The sequence below is a fragment of the Canis aureus genome, chromosome 29 (assembly GCF_053574225.1).
Source record: "Canis aureus isolate CA01 chromosome 29, VMU_Caureus_v.1.0, whole genome shotgun sequence".
NCBI lineage: Eukaryota > Metazoa > Chordata > Mammalia > Carnivora > Canidae > Canis > Canis aureus.
In genome coordinates this window covers 34,065,408-34,090,969 of record NC_135639.1, presented here as the reverse complement: position 1 = coordinate 34,090,969, position 25,562 = coordinate 34,065,408, and the positions used below count along the sequence as shown (strand labels likewise).

The 25,562-nt window shown below is 35.0% G+C and overlaps 1 protein-coding gene across 13 annotated transcripts in view; it reads left to right on the top strand.

Annotated features, from left to right (window-relative positions):
• EXOC6 (exocyst complex component 6) overlaps positions 1-25,562 on the top strand; it is a 224,396-nt gene that overhangs the window by 83,428 nt on the left and 115,406 nt on the right. For all 13 annotated transcript variants that reach the window (XM_077878373.1, XM_077878370.1, XM_077878372.1 and 10 more), the window contains 6 exons: positions 7,153-7,236; positions 12,459-12,505; positions 12,624-12,744; positions 13,984-14,055; positions 18,813-18,910; positions 24,788-24,893. In XM_077878373.1, coding sequence (XP_077734499.1) covers positions 7,153-7,236; positions 12,459-12,505; positions 12,624-12,744; positions 13,984-14,055; positions 18,813-18,910; positions 24,788-24,893 — 528 coding nt within the window. The remainder of the gene's footprint in view (positions 1-7,152; positions 7,237-12,458; positions 12,506-12,623; positions 12,745-13,983; positions 14,056-18,812; positions 18,911-24,787; positions 24,894-25,562) is intronic.

The following is a 25,562-nucleotide window of genomic DNA, read 5'->3' as shown; positions in this document are numbered from 1 at the left end:
AAGGCAGACACTAAACCGCTGAGCCACCGGGGCATCCCTGTTTAATTACTTTCATTTGTTATTTCATTTAAGCTATTTTCTAGTAACTGGGCAAATTACTTTTCTCGGTTGATTTTCTTATTTGCAAAATATGACTTACAATTTATAAAGCTATGTTAGGTATTAAAGTAAATAAAAAGAATAAAGTGCTTTAGCATAGTACTCAGTATATAGTATCACTCAGGTAATGATAAAAGGATTATTGTAGGAGGGTTTCATTAATATATAGTATTTGAAGGACTAGGTCATGTTTTATGCTTTTTTTTCTTATTTAGAGAGGTAGAAGAAGAAGGAGGAGTAGTGGGGTAGAGGGAAGGGGAGAGACAGAATCCTAAGCAGGCACCAAGCCTAGCACAGAGACTAATATGGGGCTTGATCTTACAACGCTGAGATCATGACCTGAGCCAAAATCAAGAGTCAGATGCTCAACTGAATGAGCCACCCAAGCACCCTAAGGACTAGATCTTTTGATTTTAAGTCCGTTTTAGCCAAAGAACTCTATGTCCAGAGTCCTTAAGGTATCATTTCCCAAGATCTGTTTGATGAAATGTCTGTTCCATGAAAGGAAAATAGGTATATTGTGGGGAAAAAAGGTTCTCTTTGGAAAATGCTACAAATAGTATCTACAATATAACTTATCATTTCTAAGGCTTTGAGAAATCCTAAGAGTTATGTGAATTTCCTTAGCTGGCTATATTTAAATTTTATGTGTTCAGAGACCATTTTTCTTAAAATAAGGGATCCTGAAGGTAGTGTGAGAATTGTTATCCGAGGGATTTCAGGGATTTTAAAGACTTTCCAAAGGGTCCTGGCTTATAATTTTAAGGAAAGAATATGTAGATCTTCTGCTTTTTCCTAAAAGTGATCTGTCTGGGAACCTCGGCCTCCTTTCTCTTACTTTTGGCATTCTGTCCAGATGCCCTTGGATCTCTTTCATAACAGCTGGAGGAAGTGCCTCAGAGTCTTCTGTCCTGGGGGAGCATGAATCTTTACACTGTATTGTAGTGTTTTTGCACTTCTCAGATGTTCTAGATAGTACATATTGTTTTGTTTTTATAGTTGAGATAAAGGCTTAAAACTTTACAATATATATTTGGAATACGGTGTTAGAACATTTTCTTTATATCGGTTAAGGAGCTTTCACTGAAATTGTGCCATTCACTGGGTCATCAGTCCTAGTATCTACCTGATACAATGCCTGCATTTGCTCCCTTTTTTCCCTATTTGATGCATACCATAACCATGATATTTGATACTTTGAGATGAACTCTGAGTACAGAGTTGTATCATGACATAGGATGTCAGTTGTTGGTGTGACTGGATGTACTTGCATCAATAAAAGAACATGTTTCTCCCCTTAAAAAAAAAAAAAAGAAAGAAACACCCCCCACCCCCATCCCTCTGCGATATAACTTATAACGATATAACGTTATAACTATAACGATATAACTTATCGTTTAGAGTTTTACTGTGAGATCAGGCTGAAGTCTGTCTTCTTGAAGACTTTTTTGCCTGAATTGGGCACCACACTCTCTCTTGTACTTTCCTCAATTCTTGAACAGTCTCCCTTTTGAAGACTTTCTTATTGTATCACTTGGTGTTTGTTTCTAGAAAAGCTACCTGAGGTATTATGTTAGTTATCTATTGCATTTATTATTTCACAGGGTCAGCTGTCTGGAAGTGGCTTAGCTGGGTAATTCTGGCTGAGGTCTCTCATGAGGTTCCATCAAGGTGTCAGTGAGGACTGTAGTCATCTGTAACTTGATAGGGCTTGGGGTATTTGCTTCTGTTATGACTGTTGGCAGAAGGCCTCAATTCCTTGCCACATAGGCTGTGTACAAGGCTGACTGATAATCCTCATGACATGGCAGCTAGCTTCCCCAAAATGAGTGATCTGAGGGAGGCTGAAATGGAAGCCATAATGTCCTTTATAATCTAATATCAGAAGTGACATACCTTTACTTCCTCTTTTTAAATTTTTATTTTTATTTCTTTAAAGATGAATTTATTTACTCATGAGAGACACAAAGAGAGAGAGAGAGAGAGAGAGAGAGGCAGAAGCAGGCAGGCTCCCTGCAGGAGTCTGATATAGAACTCGATCCCAGAACTCCAGGATCACACCCTGAGCCAAAGGCAGATGCTCAACCGCTGAGCCACCCAGGCATCCCATACTTCCTTTTTAAAAAGATTTTATTTTTTATTTTATTTAGAGAGAGAGCATGTGCATGAGTGGGGGGAGAAGCAGAGGGAGAGGGAGAGAAGCAGACTCCCCACTGAGGGGAGCCCAATACAGGGCTCTATCTTATAACCCTGAGATCATGACCTGAGCTGAAACCTAGAGTCAGGCGCTTAACTAACTGAGCCACTCAGGTGTCCCACCTTTACTTCGGCTATATCCTACTGATCATATAGACCAGCCCTGGTAGAATGTGGAACAAGACTACACCAGAGATCTTTGGGAGCCATCTTGGAGGCTACCATACTTACTTCATAAAAGAAAGACACATCCTTCACTGATACCCATAGCATTAATCCATCATTACAATACTACCATTGTGCATTATCTTGATGTGTAAAAATTCCAAGATGCCAAATAAAGGAGAAGTCTCCTTTAATAATTAATTAAGGGACTATATACATAAGGGTTTCTTTCTTTCTTTTCTTGTGCGGAAAAGGGTAAACCATGTTAAAAATACTATATCTTGTCCTGTGGTAGGATATTCTTAGTTCTGATTCATGGTATTTAGTAATGACATAAGTGGGAGTAGTGAAAATTTTCATTTAAGGTCCCGATCTCTTTTGTTCTCCAGCTGTTGACAATGAATATATAATACTTTTATGAGGGAGTACTATGGAAGTACAGAAGTGAGAACAGGAAAATTTGAAAGCAAAACTGTATCCTATATGTTTAAATATAAACAGTGCTTTTGGCTGATCTTAATACACATCCCTAGGATGTGTCATTTGCTGTAAAGAAAAACCTTTAAACATCCAAAATGATATGAGTTAGTAAAGTGGAATCTTTTAAACATGACTAGAGTATTTTTTGGGGCCGCCAGAATTTTGAAGTTATATTGACTAACCATTCTTTCATGTAAGTTGTGATTCAGAAAAACAGTTAAAAGCCATTTTGCCAAATTGTATCATAAATGGAAGTCCAGTTACATGTGTGATATTTCTTCATATTAAGATAAAATAAGGGGCACCTAGGTGGCTCAGCGGTTGAGCATTTGCCTTTGGCTCAGGGCATGTTCCTAGGGTCCTGGATTGAGTCCCACATTGGGCTCCCTGCGTGGAGCCTACTTCTCCCTCTGCTTATGTCTCTGCTTCTCTGTGTTTGTCTCTCATGAATAAATAAATCAAATCTTAAAAAAAAAAAAAAAAGCTGGCTGCCAGACTGATTAGTTTCTAGAATGATCATCATATTTAACAAAATTAATGAGTTGTTTCTGACTTTTATACTTGATTTTATTTTCTTATTTCCAAAATTTAACACCAAAGGTTTATATATGTCCACATATTTACTGAAGGCATATTGTATTTTTTTATCATACTCCTCTTTTTGTAAATAATTTAGAATTCTATGTGTCTATTACATTGCATTATTTTTTTATTGCATTATTATAAATTAAAGAGAAACAGTTAAGTAATGAGAAGTGATTTATTATATTGTTTTTAAGTATCATGAATGGATTAAACAATCACATTGAGTTTAAATAATCTTAATCTTGATGACTCTTGTAATTTTATACTTTATTTCTCAGTGGTTTTCATAATGTTCCACAATGCATATTAACATTTGAATTTGAAACATGAAGTTAGACTTTTCCTGAGGGATAGTAAATACAATTGACTTAAAAGTTTGACTGTGAGGACTGGCTTTGCTAATTAGGTTTTAGGGTGGGCATTTATTGGTTAATTAAATACACTAAATCTGTAGCTTAGAGTTTTTAACTAAAAAGTACGTTGCTGAGACGCCTGGGTGGCTTGGTTGGCCCAGGTTATTATGATCCCAGGGTTTTGGGATCGAGCCCCACATTGGGCTCCTTGCTCAGTAGGGAGTCTGCTTGTTCCTCTTCCTCAGCCCCTTTTCCTGCTTATGCTCTTTCTGTCTCTCTCTCAAATAAAATAAATAAATCTTAAAAAATAAATAAAAATTTAAAGTATGTTGTTAGTTCCTGAAAAAGCCCCATTCATCATGTTAAGATACTCATTTCCAATAAAAATTTACTTTTGGTTATATTAATTTAACATAATAAACTTAGGTTGTATTGATCAGTTTTGTACTAATTGTAATGATATTTCAACCTAGAACGAGAAAACTACCTTAATGCCTAAAGCTTTATGGCCTCAAAAATAAAATAAAAATACAAACATACTACATTAGAAAATGTAGTATTAGAGGAGTACCTGGCTGGCTCAGTCTGAAGAGCATGTTACTCTTGCTTTTGAGGTCATGAGTTTGAGCCCTACAATATGGGATAGAGTTTACTTAAAAAAATAAATATAGTATTAAAAAAATAACACGTTAAATTTGAAAAAAATCTATAAGGGTGGTAGTCTGGAATGTAAGTTTAAAAAGTGTGGCTGGGGGGCAGCCCGGGTGGCTCAGCAGTTTAGCGCCTCCTTCATTCAGCTCAGGGCCTGATCCTGGAGACCTGGGATCGAGTTCCACGTCGGGCTCCCTGCATGGAGCCTGCTTCTCCCTCTGCCTGTGTCTCTCTCCGTGTCTCTCATGAATAAATAAATAAAATCTTTATAATAGTAATAATAATAATAATAAAAATAAAAAGTGTGGGGGATGTGTGCCTGAGTGGCTTGGTTAAACGTCCAACTGTTGATCTCAGCTCAGGTCTTGATCTCAGGTTTGTGAGTTCAAGTCTCACATTGGGCTCCATGCTAGGTATGGAGCCTACTTAATAAAAATAAAAATAAAAATAAAAATAAACAAAATAAGATAATAAAATAAATAAAATAAAATAATAAAATAAAAATAAAAAATAAAAAACAGAAAACTAAACTTTCTAAGTGTGAAAGAAGAGCATGTTCACATATTTTTTAAATGATTGTAACCATTGGATTGTTTAAATGAGGATGTAATAGTTTTATTTATAATGTACTTGAAATTATATCCTTTACATCTATTTAAACTCCTGGTGAAAAAAGTTTAGGTACCAAAATAAAACTGTGAGGGGGACCATAGTATTTTTGAAATTCTTTTAACTGAGTACAAAAATACTAGAATAACTGCTCTAAGGGATACCTAACTAAACTTACTTTCTGCATTGTGAGTTTATTTTTTATGGCATTAAAAAAAGTCATTTTTTAAAAAGATTTTATTTATTTGAGAGAGAGAGAGAGATAGCAAGAGAAAGCAAGAGAGAGCATAAGTGGGAGGGAGGAGCAGGCTCCCTACTGAGCAGGATCCTGGGATCATGACTTGAGCTGAAGGCAGACACTGAACCCACTGAGCCACCCAGGTGCGCCAAGAAAAGTAATTTTTTAACTATTTAAATATTAAAGTTTTCAGAAAAAAAATCTTTTTTTCAGTGAAAATATGAGTTTTTACTTTTTTCCCCTATTTGATTCTCTTTTGGAGCCTTAAGTAGGGAAATGGGTTCTCAGTCTTTTCTTCTCACTCTGGATGGATTGTCCTTTAAGCAGAGAGGAAGACAGAAAAAATGGATCTATAGTCATTCATTTACTTGTTCAGTCACTATTCATTCACTCAGCAAATAGTAATTGATTGCCTTCCATGTGCCAAACATTGTGTAAAGTGATAAGGATACAGTGGTAAACTAGTTGGATAGGACCTTCTTCTAACAGACTTACAGTGGGGATCCCTGGGTGGCGCAGCGGTTTGGCGCCTGCCTTTGGCCCAGGGCACGATCCCGGAGACCCAGGATCGAATCCCACATCGGGCTCCCGGTGCATGGAGCCTGCTTCTCCCTCTGCCTGTGTCTCTGCCTCTCTCTCTCTCTGTAACTATCATAAATAAATAAAAATTAAAAAAAATATTAAAAAAAATAACAGACTTACAGTGGTAAAGATAGATCTTTGTCATCCAATATGGTAACTACTAGCTGCATGCAGCTATTTAAATTTAAAGAAAATTAAAATTCAGGGTCCCAGTATTTATTATTAGCCATTGTAAGTGCTCAGTAGCCACAGCTATCTAGTGGCTACCTTATAAGAATGCAGATATAGAAAGTATTCATCATCACAGAAAGTGCCATTAGACAATGTTGTGATAGACTACTAATTAAGAATTTACTGCACAGTGCAAAAAGTGCAATGATATGGATATGCAGGTTGCTATGGGAGGACACAGACAAAAACAAGCCTCAGGAAGTTGAGGAAGGCTTTTAAAGGAAGTGACATCTATATTGAGTCCTGAAGGGTGAATAAAAGTCATATAGAGAAAAAGAACTGGGAAGCACATTTCAAGAATAGCTTCTACAAGCCCTGGAAGTAGGAAGAAAATGGTATATTGAGTATACTATAAGATGAGGCAGGAAATGGAGGAAGGTGCCAGATGATGTAGGGTCTTCTACAACATGTTCAGAAGTTTAAGCTTGACAGCTGAATTTCTATTTAGTTCCCTCACAGATAGCCATATTTTGAGTTGGTCAGTAAGAAGTCTACAAAACCTTAATATTAAGTTGGGCAACTGTCAAATTGTTTGAATTTACATTTAGTCTTCCTAATTGTCATGGTAACAAACAAGATTACTGTTTTTGAGCTATAAAGCCAAAAACTTATTCTTGACATTCAGTATGAAATACCATTTCAGTGTTTATATTCCATTTGTTAGAAGATTTAAAATGACTCTTGGGGGTAAAGAAGTTTTCTGTCAGGGTATCTGTGTGGCTCAGGATCGAACTCTTGATTTTGGCTCAGGTCACCATCTTAGGGTCGTGAGATTGAGCCCTGCATCATGCTCCCTGCTCAGTGGGGAGTCTGCTGGAGATTCTCTCTCTCCCTCTGCTGCTCTCCCCAATCATTTTCTCTCTATCTCAAATAAATAAGTAAATCTAAAAAAAAAAAAAAAAAAAAGAAATTATCTGTTCTGTAGTGTATGTGTGTTTCATTACTCTGCTAATTTTACTTTAGGGTGATGAAGAAACATTTGAAAATTATTACCGAAAACAAAGAAAGAAACAAGCAAGACTGGTATTGCAACCTCAGTCAAATATGGTAAGTATGTGAAATTTTTGAATTGATTGTGTTGTTACTTTTTGCCTCTTACCCTGTTTTAGTTTCTTCAGAGCATGTAACACTATTCATTCAACAACAAATACTGAACACCTTCCATTTCCAATAATTGGTTTAAGGTGTTAATGGTATAGCAGTGAGCAAAACAAGTAAGTTCTTTCTCTCATGAGCTTACATTCTATTAGGGAAGATAGTAAACAAATAAAATAGGCAGTGAATAAATAAAAAGATAAACAAGTAGATATATAAAGTATAAGGAGTGGTAATTCATTTCTGACAATATGGTAGACTATGTACTTTTAAGTTGTTCTTATGAAAAAACAAAGATGCTGGATAAAACATTTAAAAATTTTAAAAATTATTTTTAAATGCACTGAAGAATTGGTAGAAAAGTATAGTCAGGACAAAAACTTAAGTGAATATGGAATTACTCTGTCGATTATGATGATAATTATGTGACTAAATATGTTTGTGAAAACTTGCAGAAACAGTATATGAAAAAGTGAAGTTTATTGTATGTAACTTATACCTCCATATATTCAACTATAAAATAAAACAGGAAAACCTAAATGAAGCAGAAATCCAGATAGGTTTAATGAAGCACTAATTGTGGCTTTTATCTTAGGGGTATCTGCTGAATTGGAAAGTATGAATTTTGAGAACATGGGAATACAGAGGCCTAAGCCCAAAGCTTCCTAAAGGAGCTGATAAGAAGTTGTCTTCCTTAGAAAGCAGAGACTCCAAAGAATTAGAGCTCACTATTAGGATGACCTAAAGATGAAAAACATCTAGGGACACCTGGCTGGCTTAGTCAGGAGAGCATACAACTCTTAATCTTGGAATTAGGAGTTTGAACCCCCTGTTGGATATAGAGATTTACTTAAAAAAAATGGGCACAATGTTATTTAAAAAATCTAACAAGATCTCTCTGATCTTTCTGCTAAACACTATAAAGAAATTGCCTTTTTTTTTTTTAAGATTTTATTTATTTATTCATGAGAGACACACAGAGAGAGAGAGAGAGAGAGAGAGAGAGAGGCACAGGCAGAGGGAGAAGCAGGCTTCATGTAGGGAGCCCAACATGGGACTTGATCCTGGGTCTCTAGGATCAGGCCCTGGGCTGAAGGTGGCGCTAAATCGCTGAGCCACCCGGGCTGCCCAGAAATTTCCCATCTTAAATGCTGGTTCTGAAGGAACAAGGGGAAAAAATCTTTGAGAATATATAACAAGCCATTTTTCACATGTATTTGCAACCCAAATTCATTCTATTTGGATAGTCAAAAAAAAATCTCAAGTTGAAAATTCAGTTTGAAGTTGTTCTATGCTGATATTGCCCAGTAGAAGCAAATGCAGATCTCTCAACTTTCATATCATAGTTTCAAGGAAAATTAGTAAGTCACAGTCAAAAACAATTATCAAACAAGTGAAAATCATTAAAAATATTGGCAGCAGAAATAAGTTCTAAAAAGACTTTCAGTATTTGAATTATTAGCCATTTAATATAATTAAATAAATAAACAGCAAGCTTGTTGATATAAATAGGGAACACGAAGGAATGGCCAAAATGAAGAAAAACCAAGTAGAATACCTAGAAAATAAAGATATATTAACTAAAATTAAAAATGTTATGAATAGGTTTAGCAGTTGGTGAATTCTATTAGTTGATCTGAAGAAATTATCTAGAAAGCATCACAGACTTAAGAGGATAAGAATACAGAAGAGAAAAAAAAAAGAATACAGAAGAGAGACATAGGGAGATAAGAAAGTCTAACATATCTAGTTGAAGTTACAGAAAGAGAAGATAGAATAAGTGGGACAGAAGAGTATTTGAGAGCGTAATGACTGAGAATTTTCCAGTATGGTCAAGAAATAGAAACTTAGAGATTCAAGCCCAAGGAATCCTAAGTAGGTAAGATGAAAAGAAATACACTCGGAAAGAACTTACAGTGAAACTGCAGAATGCAAAGATAAAGAGAAAATAGAAGATGTGAAAAATAGTATCAGCTAACTTAAGCTAATTGACATTTATTGAATACTCTACCCCAAATAGCAGAAATGCACATGCTTTTCAAATACACGTAGAAGGTTTACCAAGATAGAGCATATTCTGGGCTATAAAATAAATCTCAACAAATATAAAAGACTTGAAATCGGGCAGCCCCAGTGGCGCAGCGGTTTGGCGCCACCTGCAGCCTGGGTGTGATCCTGGAGCCCCGGGATCAAGTCCCACATCCTGCTCCCTGCATGGAGCCTGCTTCTCCCTCTGCCTGTGTCTCTGCCTCTCTCTCTCTCTCTCTCTCTCTGTGTCTGTGAATAAATAAATAAAATCTAAAAAAAAAAAGACTTGAAATCATACAAAGTATGTCTTTTGACCATAAGATAATTAAATTATCCATATATGCAAAAAAATGAATATTGACTTTTACCTCAACAATTCAAGAAATGGATCATGGACCTAAATGCAAGAGCTAAATTTATAAAACTTTTAGAAAAAGAAAGGTTTTTGTGACCTTGGGTTAAACAGTATTTTCTTAGGTGACATACATAAAGGATGAACCATAAGAGAAAGAAATTGATAGATTGAACATCAAAATGAGAAACTCCTCTTCAAAATGCACTGTCAGGGAAGTGAAAAGACACAGGTGGGGAGAAAATATTTGCAAAACTTGTGGTTAACAAAGGACTTTTATTCAGAATTTGTGTAACTAAATAATTAAAGACAAACTAATGGATTAAAGAAGATATTTTACTAGATACATAGATGAAAATTAAGCACATGAAAAGATGTTCAATATCGTTTTTCATCAGAGAAATGCAAATTAAACCACAATTAGATACCACTATTTACCACTTGAAAGGCTAAAATTAAAAAGATTGATAATAGCAAGCGCTGGTGAGATACGGAGCAACTGGAACTCTCGTATACTTCTGGTGGTTCTAAAAATTATATGCAGCTGCCTTGGAAAATAGTTTGGCAATTTGTTATAATGTTAGGCATACACTTATCATACAGCCCAGTGGTCTTGCTTGTAGGTTTTTACGAGAAATGAAAACAATGGAATGTTTAAAATGCTAAAAAAATAACTGTTGGGCAGCCCCGGTGGCGCAGCGGTTTGGCGCCGCCTGCAGCCTGGGGTGTGATCCTGGAGACCCGGGATCGAGTCCCACATCGGGCTCCCTGCATGGAGCCTGCTTCTCCCTCTGCCTGTGTCTCTGCCTCTCTCTCTCTCTCTGTGTCTGTGAATAAATAAATAAAATCTTTAAAAAAAATAACTATTAACCTGGTATTCTATATCTAGTGAAACAAAGGCAGAGAGAGTCATTTTCAGACAAAGAAGAGGAGAATTGGATACTAAGATATCCTTATTAAGAAAATTCTAAAGAATCTATTCCAAGCAAAAGGAAAGGGTGCCAAATAAAAGATATGAGATGCTAGAAGGAATGAATAGCAAAGAAAGTATAAATATGTGGATGAATCTATGTCAGTTGTAGAAAATAATGTTAATAAATATTCTGGACTTTAAAACAAGATAGAATTAGGGCAGCCCAGGTGGCTCAGCAGTTTAGTGCCACCTTCGGCCCAGGGCGTGATCCTGGGGTCCTGGGATCGAGTCCTGCGTCGGGCTCCCTGCATAGAGCCTACTTCTCCCTCTGACCGTGTCTCTGCCTTTCTTTCTCTTTCTCTCTCTCTCATGAATAAAGAAATAAAATCTTAAAAAAATAAAACAAGATAGAATTAAAATGCACAACAACAAAAGCATAAACATGGGAATTAATAAAATGAAACTATGCTGCAGTTTTCTGAATTGTCCAAAAGAGTAAAAATACTGATGATTTTAGATTTTGATTACTTAAATATGCATAATGTAATTTCTGGAGTAACCAGTAAAAGAATAGAAATGGGGTGTATACTTTCATATAATATAAAAAGACCTAGAATGATAGAAAATAAAATATTCATGTCTTAGAGTTGATAAAAAATGATAATTGAAACCTGTAAGCACTTGATAACATTGATTAAAAATATATAATGCCAGATTGCCACAACTAAAAGGACATCCATAGTGGATTTTTAAGTATGTCTTAGTATCTAATAAACCACATAAAATATCAGTAAGAATACATGACATGCTTGATAGACTTGATCTAATGAATCATGTAGAAGCCTACTGTAACAACTGTAAAACAACTTCTCAAGCACACATGGCACATTATAAAATGTGACTATAAATGTTATAAAGGAAGTATCAAGAGATATCAACATCTGGTATCGTATAAACTCCTTTCTTTCTGATCTTGGTATTTTCTTTTATTTTTGAAAGATTTTATTCATGAGACACACAGAGAGAGAGGCAGAGACAGGTAGAGGGAGAAGCAGGCTCTTTGCAGGGAGCCGGATGAGAGACTCGATCCCAGGATCCGGGATCACGCTCTGAGCCAAAGGCAGATGCTCAACCACTGAGCCACCCAGTACCCTGATCATAGTATTTTAAAGCTAAAAGGTAAAAAACATTTCTTTTCCAACAACCTGAAAAGAACTACCCAGATGTTTGAAAATTTTTATCACATTTATGAAATATGCAGAATACAACATTTAAACTTAATTAAAATAATGAAATATTTCATGTAATAAACTAAGAATGAAATTCAAATGATAAAATATTTTTCTATATGCCTTTTGTTAAGGTTATTAACATGCAATTACAGATCATTTTTAAGGAGTTTGACTTTTATTATGAATCAGATATAAAGTCATTGAAGGTTTTTAGCAGAAGATATCAAGATCTGATTACTCTTTAAATATTCTGATAGCTGTCTGGAGAATAGATTGTAGAGAGCAAGTCTGAAAGCTGGTGAGACTGGGTAGGAGAATGATGAGAGAGAAATTATGTGAGAGCTTTCACGTAGTGAAATTCTGCACAAGTGAGAAATTATGGTGGCTTGAACTAGCTTATTGAGAAGAGGGTTCTGAAATTATATTTACTTTTTAACTTGTTTATTGTCTGTCTCCTTTTGAATGTAAGTTCCATAAGGATAAGGACTTTCTGGTTTTTACTAGTATATCTCTGGTGCTTTAAAAATGTATGTTGCATATAGTAGATTCTCAGTAATTATTTGTTTAATAAATGATGTAGTGACTTGAAACTTACTTTTATGTTACCAGTATTTATTGGTTTAAATTTATTTTTATTTTTCATTTAAAGCATGAAACAGTTGATGGGTATAGAAGATATTTCACTCAAATTGTAGGGTATGTATCTAATTTGGAAATAACTATTATTTTTATGTTAAATGTCAGAACTGCTTGTTTTCTATTTGTTTTTTTTTTTTTTTTTAACATACAGTATGTTGGTAATTACTGTTTTTAGGTTCTTTGTGGTGGAAGATCACATTTTACATGTGACCCAAGGATTAGTAACCAGGGCATACACTGATGAACTTTGGAACATGGCCCTCTCAAAGATAATTGCTGTCCTTAGAGCTCATTCAGTAAGTCAGACAAATTATGTTACTAAATTTTTAATTCAGTTACTTCAAGAACTTCCTAAATGCATAATGTCAGAAGAAAACTAACTCCATCTTTCTGCATTTTTTGATAGCAGCTCAGATTTGGAAGTAGTAATGTTAGGCTTTTGTTTGGTAACACTGAGCTGTGATTTTGCAACTGACTGGGGCTTCTCAAGGCACTTTTAGTCCAGCATTATAGAAAATGAAGAATTAAGCTGGTCTCATTAGTCTCAACTGACCTCTTCATTAGATCACTGAAAAGCACCGTGAAGAAAGGGTTTTTAATTATCATTCCAAATTCTTTGTTTCCAAAATAAACTCCACCATTAAAACTCAATTGAACTTGTTCTTCGATGTTTATAATTTGTTTGCTGTAACACAGTTACAAATATCCTAAAAATATGCAATTGTCAAAATTTGAACTCATTTGAAATAATGAACCTTTATGTAATTTTTTAAATGAATTGAAGTAAAATCAAATATTTGCATAATACACCTTTTGTGGAAATAATATGTTAGTGTTATTTATAAAGACTGTTATTATTGAGAATAGAGATTGAAAATATTTTATTTTATTTTATTTTATTATTTTTTTTTTGAGATTGAAAATACTTTAAAGGGATATTAGCTTATGTAGTATTTAGATTATAAAAATACTATATTTTTAATTTATCAGGATTGTAGATTCTTTATATAGTATTTTTCCAGCCAATTATAACTTTTTCTAACATACCAATGAAGAGCGATGTTTTTTCATGGTTTACACTCAGACCAGCTCTGAATATGTAAAATTATAGTGTGCTTCCTACTAATTATATGACATCAAATACAAAGTCATAAGGTATTAAATGCAACATATCACACTAAAAATCTTGTTAAATGCTATTAAGGGGACAGAATGAGTTTCACTATCCTTTTGAAACAGATTAGGTTTTTTTGGTGAATTAATAAGAAGAATCTTCAGTTGTCATTCTTATATTGGAATAACATTTCATGTAATACGGATACTTCAGGTACATTCTGTTATGGTTTTTCCCCAAGAATTTTTACTGAATAGAGGAAGCCAGCCATGGATCTAACTAATAATCAAGATTTTAAATTTATAATAAGTCTGGCATACTAAAGGAAAACTTTTCAGGTTTGATTTGTTTTTAATCAAATGATCCTGGTTTATATTTGTTTCCTTGTTTCTATTTTCATCCCTTCACCTCCCTCCCCCAGTCTTATTGTACTGATCCTGACCTTGTTCTGGAACTGAAGAATCTCATTGTGATATTTGCAGATACTTTGCAGGTGGGTAATATTCTAATTTTCATTTAATGCCTATTTTGATCATGTAAGGATATACAAAATACAGACCATGCTCACTTATTTTATTATGGATTAATGGGAAAAATTAGTAGTAACCAAATGTGTGCTTATGTATTGATATTCCAAGACTTTTCAATTCTCTGCTGCTTCCTGATTATGAAGCTTGGATAGAGCTAGGGAAATATTACCATCTTTTAAAATATTGGTCATTCGGTTAGAATAGATTGTTTATTTAGATATTTTTATAGTTAAAAAAAAGTGCAGAGTGTAGTGGAAAGAACTCTGAAATAGAATGAGAAGATACAAGATCTGCTTTAGGACAGTGAGCATGGGCCTTGGGAGTCACACAAGACCCTGAGTTTATATTTCACTTCTGCTTTGACTAATTGTATGTTTACAATTTTTCTAAGCTTTAGATCCTCACTGGTGGAAATGATTTTATTACTAGTTCTGGAGATTGTTCTGAGTTGTAAGTGTGATAACAAATATGAAAACATGTAGTTTGAAAGCTGTATCCACTCATTTCCTTCCTAATTTCAGGTGTACTATGAGCAAATCATTTTACTTCTGTCTTTTCCTTTTTTGAAAATAAGATTAAAATAATTCAGTCTCAAAATTCAGTGCCTTTGTGATTTTCAGTAACAAAGTTTTAAGCTTGTCCCTTTTTTTGATCATGGATGGTCAAGAATTAATTGCGTTTTGTTTTCATGCTTAAACTTACAGGATTTTTATGGTTGGAAGAACATTTCATGAAACATAGATTAGCATTTTCTAAAGTGTGGTAATAGATGTTACTTTATTTATTTATTTATTTATTTATTTATTTATTTATAGATGTTGCTTTAAAAAGAGTTCTGTGGTCAAAAACATTTGGGAAATAAGTGAAGTAAAACAGATTTCTCCACTAAAAGCCTTTCTCAGAGCAGATTTATACCATATGATTCCAAAAGGAAGGTATTTATGCAGTATTTTCCCAGTATATTTGACCCTTGAATCTTTTTTCCCCCATATGACATCTTGTAGATCTAGAACTTTATATAATATGCTTTGGGAAATGCTAATTTAAACTATTTGCTTCATCACAAGAGTCTTCATCCTAGAATAATAGTTATCTACTTGATTATTAAATCTAAGAAGATTTGATGTACTACTTTAGTCAATTATTTTATGTTATATCTTTATTAATTTCTGTGCCTTATACTGTAGCATCAGAATAATGCGGATTTTTTTCATAAATCTGTAATACTGATTTCTCTGCAAAATAAAAACTTCTGGTAAGTCTTATCGGAGAGTACCTTAATTTTTTTAGGTCTATCTCTGAGTAACTTGAGGGAGTTTTGTTGCCCTTAATGACTAAAAACATTACTACTCAAGACATGGTGGGGATAATACTCGCTGGCCTAGAAAAAGTCACTAGTCCACCAGCTCTTATGGATCCATAGCAAAAAGGAACTTCCTTCAGGATATAAGTCAACTACATCACTAAGTACAAAGCTTACCTCAATTCTTGGCATTTATTTTGTAGCAAGACTTTCTTGTGTAGATCAGCTGCATTGATTTGTATTCTGATACAAGCTCCTTATCTCTTTATAAACCATGAGGGACTGTTCTGAACTGGCACTTTGGGTACAACTGAATGTGGTATAATATGTGCTGTGGTTCCAAGGATCTCTAGAGAATCAGAGGAAAGGGATAGACAATATGTAGGTATAATAGAGGCAGTAGAAAGTAACAGTAATAGATGTATAAACCCTTGTAAGTATACCTTTCTCATCTTACTGCTTTGAAATAAGATTCAGGAAGACAAATATGGACAAACTCCTTATTACTTACTTATTCAGAAATCCTGCAGTATTTTCATTCCAATGAAAATTGACAGGCTGCGTACTCTGTGGGCCTTATACATAATTAATAAATGCTGACTTCTCAAGTTATTATTTTTTTAGCGAGGGAGGTGGGGAGGGGCAGAGGGAGAGAGAATATTCAGTAGGCTCCACACCCAGTACAGAGTCTGACGATCCTGAGATCATGACCTGTGTGAAAATTAAGAGATGGACATTTAACTGAGCCGCCTGGGTTCCCCCCTCCAGGTTGTACCTTTATTTTTTTTTTTTAAAGATTTTATTTATTTATTCATGAGAGACACACAGAGAGAGGCAGAGAGAGAAGCAGACTCCATGCAAGGAGCCCGATGTGGGACTCGATTCCTGGACTCCGGGATCATGCCCTGGGCCGAAGGCAGGCGCTAAACCACTGAGCCACCCAGGGATGTTCCAAGTTATACCTTTTAATTGAAGAATTGGGGAGGGTCTTTTAATAAAAACTAAGAAATATTGCTTGATATTTACTTTTTAAGATTGACACTTTGCCACCCTAAGGAAAATTTTCTTTTCATATTTCATTTTATTATTTAAAGCTGACTAAATAACATTAACAAGTAACACCAGCATATTATAGTTCTGTTTATTGCCTATTAAGCAATCAGAAGTAAACATTTAGGGCAGCCTGGGTGGCTCAGCGGTTTAAGCGCCTGCCTTTGGCTCAGGGCGTGATCCTGGAGACCCAGGATCGAGTCCCATGTCAGGCTCCCTGCATGGAGCCTGCTTCTCCCTCTGCCTGTGTCTCTGCCTCTCTCTCTCTCTCTCTCTATCATGAATAAATAAGTAAAGTCTTTAAAAAAAAAAAGAAGTAAACATTTATGATTCATGCACTAACAGTTTTGGAGCACCCACCATATGCTAGTAGCTAGGTGATGTGTGAAATGATACAGACTTAAAAATCAGTAAGACAGTAGGGATATAAAAATCCTTCAAGAAATTTACAGTTTAGTTGTAAACAAGATGTATAGGACATATTAACATAGCAGTATATTAAAAAGCTTTGGGCTTGCAGAAGACGGAATATCTAACTTTGATTCCAGGAGTTGGAAAGTCTGTATCGAAAGTTGAAATGTGAGTTGGAATTTAAAAGATGAGTTCAGCAAGTACATATCAAGAAAGGGCCATGAATGGCAGAGAAAATTAAATAGCATGTGTAAACTATAGATGGAAGGATAGTATGATGAGCATGAGATTGGTCAAGCAGCTTGATTGTGAAAGAAACTATAGTAGATGGGTGTGAGCAAAGAAAGGCAAATAGTGGTAATGAACCTGACAAGGTAGTTTAACCCAAATTATGGCAGGACTTGTGGGACTTTAGTAATAAGCCTTTGGTAGTTTTTAACCAGTGGAATGGCATGATCAGATTTGTACTTTAAATGATAATTTGGAGTCTTGACAATAGATTGAGTTGAAAGAGACAGATGGGTGGAACTTCAGTTTAGGAAGCTCTTACCGGTCTAGGCAAGAGTTGTGAAGGACTGAAATAAAGCAGTGGTACTGGGAATACTTCTGGAAAAAAAATAAGTGATGGAGAAGAATGACAGATTTGAGATTTGTGAAGGAGATAAAATCAAAAGAATTTGGTAAATGATTAGATATGTTTGTCTGTGGGGTCATTTAGATATTTTTTCAAGTTTCTTACCTGATAAACTGGATTGATGGTAGAACTATTACACAGGAAATAGGAAAAACACTTTGTTTAGCTGGAAAGGGAAGAAATAAGTTAACTCTAGCATGCTTCTTGGCAGATTGACTGGAGATATCTAACAGGTGTTGGAATTAAATATTTGGAACTTCCAGAGGCATAACTAGAGATGTAGATTCAGAATAATCAGAGAAAATAGTGTTTGAGGTCAGTAGATTTCAGATTATGCTAGAGACCTAGAGGAAGAATTTAAGGATAGAGATAGAAGAAAAAGGGAAACTGAAGGACTGTTTATAGATAAGAGGAGAACAAAGGAGAGAGAGTGGTGTTACAGAATTCAAAGCAGACAAATTTTAAGAGAGAGTGAGATATTGACTTTTATATTTAGGAGGTAATCTGTGACATTGTTGCAGTTTTAAAGGAATAGGAATGGCAGATTGTAGTAGGTTTGGCTATGAAGAGAGTAATAAAAGGAGAAAGCTGGCAGGGCACAGCAAATCTAGGAAGGGCTTTTTTGTTTTTTCTTACTTGGTTTAAAGATGGGAGGTAATTAGCATATTTATCTAGCTAAGAGAAAGGAACTAGTGGAAGTTAAAGGCAACAGTGAATAGATAAGCCTTGGAGTAGTTCCTGCAGGGGTAGGATTAAGAATAAAGAGGAGGGAAACCTTGAAGGGAAAAGGGACAACTCTGTGAGGTCAAGAAATGTTTGGTACTGAAATGGGTAAAATTTCAACGACTTTGGGTTTAGAAAGTAATAAAGTTTTGGAGAGTGTATGTTTGATGCAGAGATGTACATTTTCCCTCTACAGTGAAGTTGATCTTAAATTGAAGGTGCAAAAGGAAGCCAGTGTGTTTCAGACAAAATATATTCCCTTTTCTTCTTTTATCCTTTTTAGGGACCACTTTCCAAGACACCATTATGTAGATCACTTATCTTGAACTTTTCTCCAGTTTTGACTTATGTAATCCAGACTGAAAAGAGAGAGAAGAAATGGAAAAATTATTCCAGCTTCATAAAACTCTTTATAGGCTCTTTCTTACCTAATGCAATCTAGTAGAGAGTCAAAAGGATATCTTCTTTTCATACTGGTGGAATGACATACAATATGATATAGTGATCACTTTTAAACAATTATTCAGTATTCCCAGCATTTCTCGAATGAATATATCTTTACTTATTTGACTTGCTTATCTGCTTTTGTTGTGTTTTAGGGTTATGGTTTTCCAGTGAACCGACTTTTTGACCTTTTATTTGAAATAAGAGATCAATACAATGAAACACTTCTTAAGAAATGGGCTGGAGTTTTCAGGTTAGTCTAAAAGCCATAAAACCTTAATGTAACAGTGAAAAAGTTTGTCAGATGCTAAAGTGATTGATTTTACATTAGCAATGAAAAATGCTTACAATAATTTTTTATTGTAAAATATACATAGCAAATTTTGCCGTTTTAACCTTTTTAAAATGTAGTTTTATGACATTAAGTACATTTATATTATTGCACCCATCCCCACTATCCTTCAGAACTTTTTCATCTTCCCAAACTGAAACTATATCAATTGAACATTAACTCTCTAGTCCCTTCTACTCCCTGGCAATCACCATTCTACTTTGTTTCCATGAATTTGTCTACTCTAGGTACTTCATATAAGTGGACTCATACGGTGTTTGTTTTTTTGTATTTGGATTATTTCACTTAACATAATATTTTCAAGGTCCATCCATGTTGTAGTTTGTATCAGTATCTCATTCTTTTTCAAGGCTGAATAATTCAGTTCCATTTATATGGATATTACCACATTTTATTTATCCATCTGTGGGTATTTGGGTCATATGCACCTTTTGCTGTTATGAGTAATGCTGCTGTGAACACTGATGTACAAATATATGTTTGAGTTCATGTTTTCATTTCTTTGGGGTATATATCCAGAAGTGGGATTGATGGATTATATAGCAGATATATATTTAATAAATTGAGGAACTGGCATACTAGTTTTTCCACAGTGGCTGAACAGTTTATAATAAATTTTTAATTGTACTGCTTTTAGTTCTAATCTCTGAATTTTTTCCCCCCAGTAAATAGATATAAGGCTGTAATTCAAAGGTATTTAGTATTAGAAATAGAGATTTAGGGATCCCTGGGTGGCACAGCGGTTTAGCGCCTGCCTTTGGCCCAGGGCGCCATCCTGGAGACCCGGGATTGAATCCCACATCGGGCTCCTGGTGCTTGGAACCTGCTTCTCCCTCTGCCTATGTCTCTGCCTCTCTCTCTCTCTCTCTCTCTCTCTCTCTGTGTGTGTGACTATCATAAATAAATAAAAATAAAAAAAAAAGAAATAGAGATTTATAAATTTTAAATTTTATTTGAAGAAAGTGCTATTTTTACAAACAACTAGAGTAAAAATCTTTAAGGTGGGGCACGTGGGTAGCTCAGGGTCATGTGGGTGATTCAGATGTTGGGCTTCTGCCTTTGGCTCAGGTCATGATCCCAGGTTCCTGGGATTGAGTCCCGCATCACGCTTCCTGCAGGCAATCTGCTTCTCCCTCAGCCTACGTCTCTGCCCCCCTCTCTCTCTATCTCTCATGAATAAATAAATAAAATCTTTAAAGGATCTAATTAGGAAAATTACTTTTGCTTTAATCACTTACTTGTAGGGAATGGACAAAGTATTTTAAGATTATATAGAATTTTGTATTGAAAAGAGAAATCTGTTCCCTAATTCTAAAACTCTTTTTCCCTCTCTCCTCCTTCCCTTCTTCCCTCCTTCCTCTTTCCATTTCTTCCTTTCTTTTTTTTCTTTCAAAAAAACTTGTAAGTCTTGAGATCTTACATCTAGGTCATCCAAATATGATAGAAATGACATGGCAATAATACTTGATGAGAGTAAAACAGAGAATATATAAAAGAATTTAACGTAGGTTGGCATTTGCCTCATTAGTTTTCAAAACTGAGTGGTGTTGACCTTCTGAATATTGTAATAAAAATCTTTTAAAAATACTTAGGTGTTCACAAGGTGATACGCTTATTAAAATCAACCAAATAAATTCTTATTTGCACTTTTTGTATTAACATTCCTTAAGGGTTATATTGTCAGGATGTTGTCTCAAGTGGACAGTTGACAGTCTTGATGACACATGTATAAGTGTCAACAATTTTTGATCTTTAGTATTATAGAAATACAGGTAGTGCTTATTGGTAATCTATAATGTATATGCCATGATGTAATATGATAATATGACATCTTTCTATATAAAATATTTATACACACACACATATAATCTTCAGTTACAGGGTTGATGTTATTGCCCTCTTCAGAAGATTATTTAAATTTTTACAATTGCTGATAGATTTGTGTTGAGCCAGCCATTTTCTCTTATTTATCATAAGACTTATATAGTATGAGGGGACACCTGGATGACTCAGTTGGTTAAGTGTCTGACTCTTGATTTCGGCTCAGTTCATGATCTCAAGGTCATGAGATCGAGCCCTGTTGCTCAGTGCAGCATCTGCTTGAGAGCCTCTTCTTCTGCTCACTCCTCCCCGCCCCGCCCCGTTCTCTCTCTCTCTAATAAATAAAATAAATCTTAAAAAAACCCCAAACTTTTAGTAGTCAGTGTTCCTTCCCCAAGATTGAGGAGACCATGAGGTATTGTTTTCTCTCTGGGAAGCTAATGGGTTCATTTAGATGGAGATAGGATTAATGTTATCTTCCATTGTAGATAGGGAGGATAATGGATGATAGCATGTCACTTATAATGCATAATTCTCAAGTATATTTGGCTTCTACTTTCAGTATCCCTTATAGATCACACTTTTTGCTTAGATTTTTAAGAAGTGGCAGAGGGGTGCTTGGCTGGCTTAAGTGGTAGAGTATGTGACTCGATCTTGGGGATGTAAGTTTGAGCCCCATGTTGGGTAGTATAAAGATTACTTAAAAATAAAATCTTGAAACAAATAAGAGAAGTAGCAGAATTTAAGCTTTTCTTATCCTTATCCTTATTTTCAAAGATTTTACAAGTAGTGAAGTGACAGCCTAACAATGGCAAAAAAGTAAAAGTTATCATCAGTACTGAATAATTAACTTGGCTATTTCTGTGATAGAATTTATAGTCTTAACGTTATAGGTTATCTGTGTGTGATTATAACTATATTGTGAACATCAGTGTTGTTTATATTCTTGATTGCCTAGCCCCAAGTATAGTGCTTTACACAGCATAGGAACTCAGTAAATGTTTATAGACTTTAGTTCAGTAAACAGTCCCTTTTAAGACTACATTAACATTTTCAGAATGTGAATGTACATTCAATAAATTATCTTTCCTTGCATATTAATAGATTCCTTGGCATTTGTGTAAAATAGTTTATGGTCTTCTAGTAGTCTTCTACACTGGAATTTTAATTAGAGTGTTATAACATAGAGTGTTATGTTAGCTTCAGGTTTGCAGTATAGTGGTGCAGCGATTCTGTGTTACTCAGTGTTTATCAAGATAAGTGTACTCTTTTTTTTTTTAAGATAAGTGTACTCTTAATTCACTTTACCTATTTCACCCATCGCCCACCCACCTTCCCTCTGATAACCATCTGTTTGTTCTCTGAAGTATAGTTTTCCTTTTAACTCCTTATTTTAAAGTGCTATTTAAAAGGAAATAGAATTAGTTGAAGCTTCTCACAGTATTTAAAGTGAATAAGAGTCTTATTCCTCCCTACTCCCGAACAATCTCATTGTAAGTACTTCGTGTACTGTAACAATTTACAAACCTGAGCTTTTATTTCCAGCCTCTCATCAAAACCCCAGACCCATTTATCAGTGAGATATCAGTCATCCATTGCTGAAGCTGTATCATCCTCTTATATTCCTTACCTCAGCAGATGTCTCTAATGAGGTGACATTTACATCATTTGTCCATTTGCCCTATTTAGAAACCGCAAATTCATCCAGATCACACCTTCCTTCATAATCCTTATTTAGTTTTTAAATCCTTTCTATATATTCTACTTCTTAAAGCTCTTGTTTTTGTTTTTGCCACTTTTTTTCTGCCCCTACCTGGACAGCTTTTTTTTTTTTTTTTAAGATTTTATTTATTATTCATGAGAGACACAGAGAGAGAGAGAGAGAGAGAGAGAGAGAGAGAGAAAGGCAGAGACACAGGCAGAGGGAGAAGCAGGCTTCTTGCAGGGAGCCCAATGTGGGACTCGATCCTGGTCTCCGGGATCAAGCCCTGGGCTGCAGGCGGCGCTAAACTGCTGAGCCACCGGGGCAACCCTAGGACAGCTTTAATTCAGATCCTAATCACCTTTTATGTAGATTATTCTTCAATTTTTCTCACTGGCCTCTTTGTGCCTTGTTGTCCTTTCCAGTTTATCATCCACATAGTGGACATGTGACATTTCTCTGCCTAAAACCTATTAATGGTATTCCAGGATAATCTAGGTGCCTCAGTTTGTCCACCTGCCCGGCCTCATTTACATTTTGTATACTTTACTCTTTTGTATACATTTACTCTTTGTATACATTTGTATACATGTATACAATTTGTATACATTTACTCTTTTGTATACTTGATACTCCAGTAGTGCTGCACTACTGATGGTTTATTCCCTCCCACATTCATACATTTTTACCCTAATGCTTTTGCTTATTATGTTCCATCTTTCTGAAATGCTGTTCTTCCATAATGTCTTTAGAAGTATTTCTTTTTCATCTTGAAAGATCCTACATAGCTCATGGCTTCTCTATAACACTTTCCATGAGATACCCCCCTCCTACCCTGATAAACTTAATCATTTCTTCCTTTGTACTATTTCTGAACCTTACACCTCTTTTATTGTATGTATAGTACATTATTATAAACACTATTATTTGTTTTCATATCTGTATCTCCTATTAGGTTGAGAACAAAGATCTTGATTTTATCTTCATGAAGTAGGGAGTTTTCATCACAATTATCCGAGAGCCTGGCACACAATAGGTGCTCAATAAATATTAGTCAAGCTAAACTGTTGATTAAAAAAGAAAGTTGATGATTGGACAGCAAGTATGTTTGGACAGTTTGGGTTATGTGACAGTAACAAAAAATGCCCTATATCTCAGCAGATGAATGCAGATATTTTATTTCTCCCATAGAAATCCCTAATGGGTCTAGTAGTCCACGATCCAGGCTGTTTGCATTTGTATTTCTACATTCTCAGCATGTGGTCTCCCCTGTCACTATGGGAAAGAGTCACACAGTTAGCTTGTAAGTGCTTTAGACTTGAAACAATACCTATCACTTCTATTCACAATCCAATGGCCAAAACTGATGATAGAGCTCTGCATCTTGGCAAAGGGGCTGTGTAGTAGAGAGCACATGGGTACTGAGTGAGTAGTAACTGTTTCTACCTTACTAAATATAAGGGGTCCTTTTGTAAATACAACAGTTTTAAAAGACTAAATAAATAGAGAGCATTGTTTTCATCTTTTGGGAACTTATAATCTAGTTGGGAAGAGAGAAAAAACTTACAATTTGAGAATTGTCCTATCACGATATACAACTGGAATACTCTTCATTTTAGTTATAGATAATGAGTTTGTTTAGACTGCACATCTAAAGAATTGTTCTAGGGGGTGCCTGGCTGGCTCAGTTGGTGGAACATGTGACTCTTGATCTCGGGGTTGTGAGTTTGATCAGCAATTGAGTAGTGCAACAACTTAATAAATAAATAAATCTTTTTAAAAAAGAATTGTTTAAATAAGTAAATAAAAGAATTGTTCTGGAGTAAAAAACTGAAACTAAAGTGCTAAGAGGATGTAAAACAAGTGGGAAGAAGAGATTACATATGAATTTTGAGGGACAAGGTTTATTTGTTACTGAATTCTAGAATTGTCTAATAAAAATGCTTTTGCAGTAATTGTCTTTTTAAAAAAATGTATTATCCTGTATCACTCTAGTGATACATTTTTTAATATTAAATTTTCAATTCTCGGGGATCCCTTGGTGGTGCAGCGGTTTGGTGCCTGCCTTTGGCCCAGGGTGCGATCCTGGAGACCAGGGATCGAGTCTCATGTCAGGCTCCCTGCATGGAGCCTGCTTCTCCCTCTGCGTGTGTCTCTGCCTCTCTCTCTCTGTGTGTCTATCATGAATAAATAAAATAAATAAATAAAATAAAATCTTAAAAAAAATTTTTTTTTCAATTCTCTCTTCTTAACAGGGATATTTTTGAGGAAGATAATTATAGTCCCATCCCTATTGTTAATGAAGAAGAATATAAAGCAGTCATCAGTAAATTTCCCTTTCAAGATCCAGACCTTGAAAAGGTACAAGCTAGTTTTTAATTCAAGAATTTTCTTAAGCATAAATTCATAATAGTTTTTGCTACATAATATTAACATTGTAAATGACAGCAGCCTCTTTTGTGGCTTTTGTTGTTGTTATTTGAGAAAATCAGTTATGTTTTGTTAACTTTTGAAGATTATGTTATTGCTACTACTACTACTGTTTTGTGAAGTTAAGAAGGGTCTTTCCTGGGGATATTAGGAGCAGTTGTCCCAAATGTTAGGTGGATTCCCAGGACAGGTATTAGTTACATTATGTGGATTTCAAATTAGATAAAGTAAATGTTGAGTAGATTAAAAGAATAAGAGTATATTTTAGGGAAAGAGAGGAGAATTTATTTAAAATGTTCATCACTACGGAAGATCTTATTTTGTGTTTTCTTTTCTAGACATACACTTTTGCAAAAAGTTTATCTTCATTAAATAAGAGATGTATAAAGGCGGTTGCTGCTTGTATATTTTTTCCTGGAGTAGGAGTATATATTTTTGGAGTTAAGATGTCTGAACAAAAGACAGGATAGAGAAAGAAAATAGACTACATGTAGAGTATTGTGAGAATACATATGATGGCACATGTGTGTTCATACTACGCATAAGCACACAATTGTACCTATCCAGTATCTCTGTGTAGGAGCAGATCTCCTGGGAAAA